The sequence below is a fragment of the Chelonoidis abingdonii genome, chromosome 25 (assembly GCF_003597395.2).
Source record: "Chelonoidis abingdonii isolate Lonesome George chromosome 25, CheloAbing_2.0, whole genome shotgun sequence".
NCBI classification, from domain to species: domain Eukaryota; kingdom Metazoa; phylum Chordata; order Testudines; family Testudinidae; genus Chelonoidis; species Chelonoidis abingdonii.
In genome coordinates this window covers 10,394,805-10,397,352 of record NC_133793.1, presented here as the reverse complement: position 1 = coordinate 10,397,352, position 2,548 = coordinate 10,394,805, and the positions used below count along the sequence as shown (strand labels likewise).

The 2,548-nt window shown below is 69.8% G+C and overlaps 1 protein-coding gene across 1 annotated transcript; it reads right to left on the bottom strand.

The window, feature by feature from the left end:
* Positions 1 to 1,608: 1,608 nt before the first annotated feature.
* On the bottom strand, positions 1,609 to 2,197 carry TRNP1 (TMF1 regulated nuclear protein 1). The gene is given in 8 exon segments (XM_075060884.1): positions 1,609 to 1,734; positions 1,736 to 1,819; positions 1,821 to 1,853; positions 1,856 to 1,924; positions 1,927 to 1,959; positions 1,962 to 2,039; positions 2,041 to 2,139; positions 2,141 to 2,197. Coding segments are annotated over 8 exon segments (579 nt in total).
* Positions 2,198 to 2,548: the final 351 nt, after the last annotated feature.

Sequence of the window (2,548 nt, the reverse complement as noted above, 5' to 3'; positions counted from 1 at the left end):
TGCTCCCGAGGAACTGAATCTTCATTCTTTGCAGAGCAGAGCTCTTGCACTCGTGAGGAGCTGCCTGTGGTTCGAGAGGGCAATCCGACAGTCCTGGTGCAATCATGGACAGGACAGGTGAGCAGTCATGAGACAGGAGTTCTGCAAGCCAAGGTGGGGTGCTACCAGGAGTCCCACAAGAACTGAACCCTTCTTCGGATGGGTGCTGTGGAAACTCCCCAAGGGCAAGCCTAGAGTGAACATGTTTCCCTGTGCCTATGGGTGCTCTCCCTCCCCACTTCCCCCAGGTGACATGGGTGCTGACTTTGGAGGGGGGGATGTTGGATCAAGCATAACTTTCCATTTCTCAAAAGGGCCCAGGGGAGGCAGTTACTGAGTGGGATCTACCCAGGTCCCAAATCAAAGGCCTGCAGAGGAGGAAGCCACTCCCTTCCATAGGTCCCAGCTGAAGTGGGTGCGCTTCCCACTCCCCCAGGATGGGGCCCCTCACTAGGACAAGGTGACCCCCCCCCGGGCCAGCACCCCTCCCCCCCCAGGATGGGGCCCCTCGCTAGGACAAGGTGACCCCCCCGCCGGCAGCACCCCTCCCCCCCAAGGAAAAAAAAATGGGGGGGGGGGGGCCCCTCGCTAGGGACAAAGGTGACCCCCCCAGGCCAAGCACCCCTCCCCCCCAGGATGGGCCCCCTCGCTAGGACAAGGTGTTCCCCCCCAGGCTGTGCCCTTCCCCAGGAACAAGGTGCCCCCCAGCCAGCAGCCGCCACCCACCCGCAAGGGAATGAGGTCCGCTATCGCTAGGACAAGGTACCCCCACACAGGGATCCTCCCCCGCGGACAAGGCCCCACCCCGAGCACACGGGGTCCGCCCCCCCCCCAGGATGGGGCCGTCCTCGCTAGGACAAGGTGACCCCCCACCCCGGGCAGCACCCCTCCCCCAGGATGGGGCCCCTCGCTAGGACCAAGGTGACCCCCACACAGGGACCTCCCCCGGAAAAAGTGCCCCACTCCCAGCACCAGGGGCCTCCCTCCCCAGATGGGCCCCTCGCTAGGACCAAGTGACCCCCCAACCTCGGGCCAGCACCCCTCCCACCCAGGATGGGCCCCTCGCTATGACAAAGGTGTCCCCCCCCGGCCTGGTGCCCCTCCCCAGGACAAGGTGCCCCCCAGCCAGCACCCCTCCCCCCGGATGGGCCCCTCGCTAGGACCAAGGTGACCCCCCACACAGGGATCCTCCCCCGGACAAGGTGCCTCCACACCCAGCACAGGGTCCTCCATCCCACGAGGATGGGGCCCCTCGGCAAGGACAAGGTGCCCCCCCGCGGGTATGGGGCCCTCGGCAGACAAGGTGTCCCACCCTCCCTAGGATGGGGCCCCCTCGCTAGACATAGGTGTCCCGCCCGGGCGTCAGCATCTCTCTCCCCCCCAGGATGGGGCCCCTCGTAGGACAAGTGTCCCCCCCCCGCTGGTGCCCCTCCCAGGACAAGGTGCCCCCCCAGCCAGCACCCCCTCCCCCAGGATGGGGCCCTCGCTAGGAACAAGGTGACCCCACACCAAGGGATCCTCCCCCGGACAAGGTGCCCAACCCCCAGCACAGGGGGCCATCCCTCCCCCCTAGGATGGGCCCCCTCGGGCACGCACAAGGTGCCCCCGCCGCCGGAGCCCGCCTCTCCGCCTCAGCGGGCCCGGCCCTGGCAGGCTCCTCTTGAAGGGGGACTCGGGCGGCTCCGGGGCGGCACGGCCGGACGCGGCGCAAAGCCTAGCCCGCCGACCAGGGCACGCAAGCCGCCCAGCGCCGAGGCACAGGGCGGGGCGGCCGCGCCTTACCGGGAGCGCCGCAGGCTCTTCTTGAGGCGCTTGGCCCGTGGGCCGCCAGGTGGGTCGGGCCTGGCCGGCTGGCGCTGCCCAGGCGGGCCAGGCTCTCGGCGGCGCGCCGACCACGCGCAGTCTCGCCTGCACCAAGACGCAGGTGGCAGCTGCTGCAACACGCGGCTCTCCAGCTCCAGCTCCCAGCGCCGCCGGCCTCCACCTCCCAGCAGCCGCCGCCCGGGCCTCGGCCAGCTCCAGCGCCCGCACGGCCCCGGACAGCGCCGAGCCGCCCGCCGCCTCCTCCGCCCGCGGCCGCGGCTGCCCGCTCCGGCCGCTTGCCGGCCAGCGGGCTCCGGTCTCGGCCGGGCGGGGGCGCCGCGCTGCCGCCGGGCATGGGGGGCTCCGCTGCTCCCCGGGGAGACGGGGGTCCCTGCTGCCGAGCCCCGGCGTCTCCCCCACCCCTGAGCGCTGCTGTGCGAAGATGCTCCGGCGCCGGGGGCCTGCAGCCCTTATAAGGGGCCGGGGCCGGCACGGAGCTGAGAGATGCTTCCCTGAGCCAGTCACTGGAGCCGCAGCGCCCCCGCCCCGCCGCTCCCATCCTCCGCCAGGTGCCTTCCCCTTCCCAGCCCCTGTTCCATCCGCTTCCCCTGTTCCCGCACCCCATTCCCAGCCCCCCTTGCTCCTAGGAGTAAAATCCCTATGAAGGAAGGAGTTTACAAACGGTTCGAAAAATTATGAGATACGT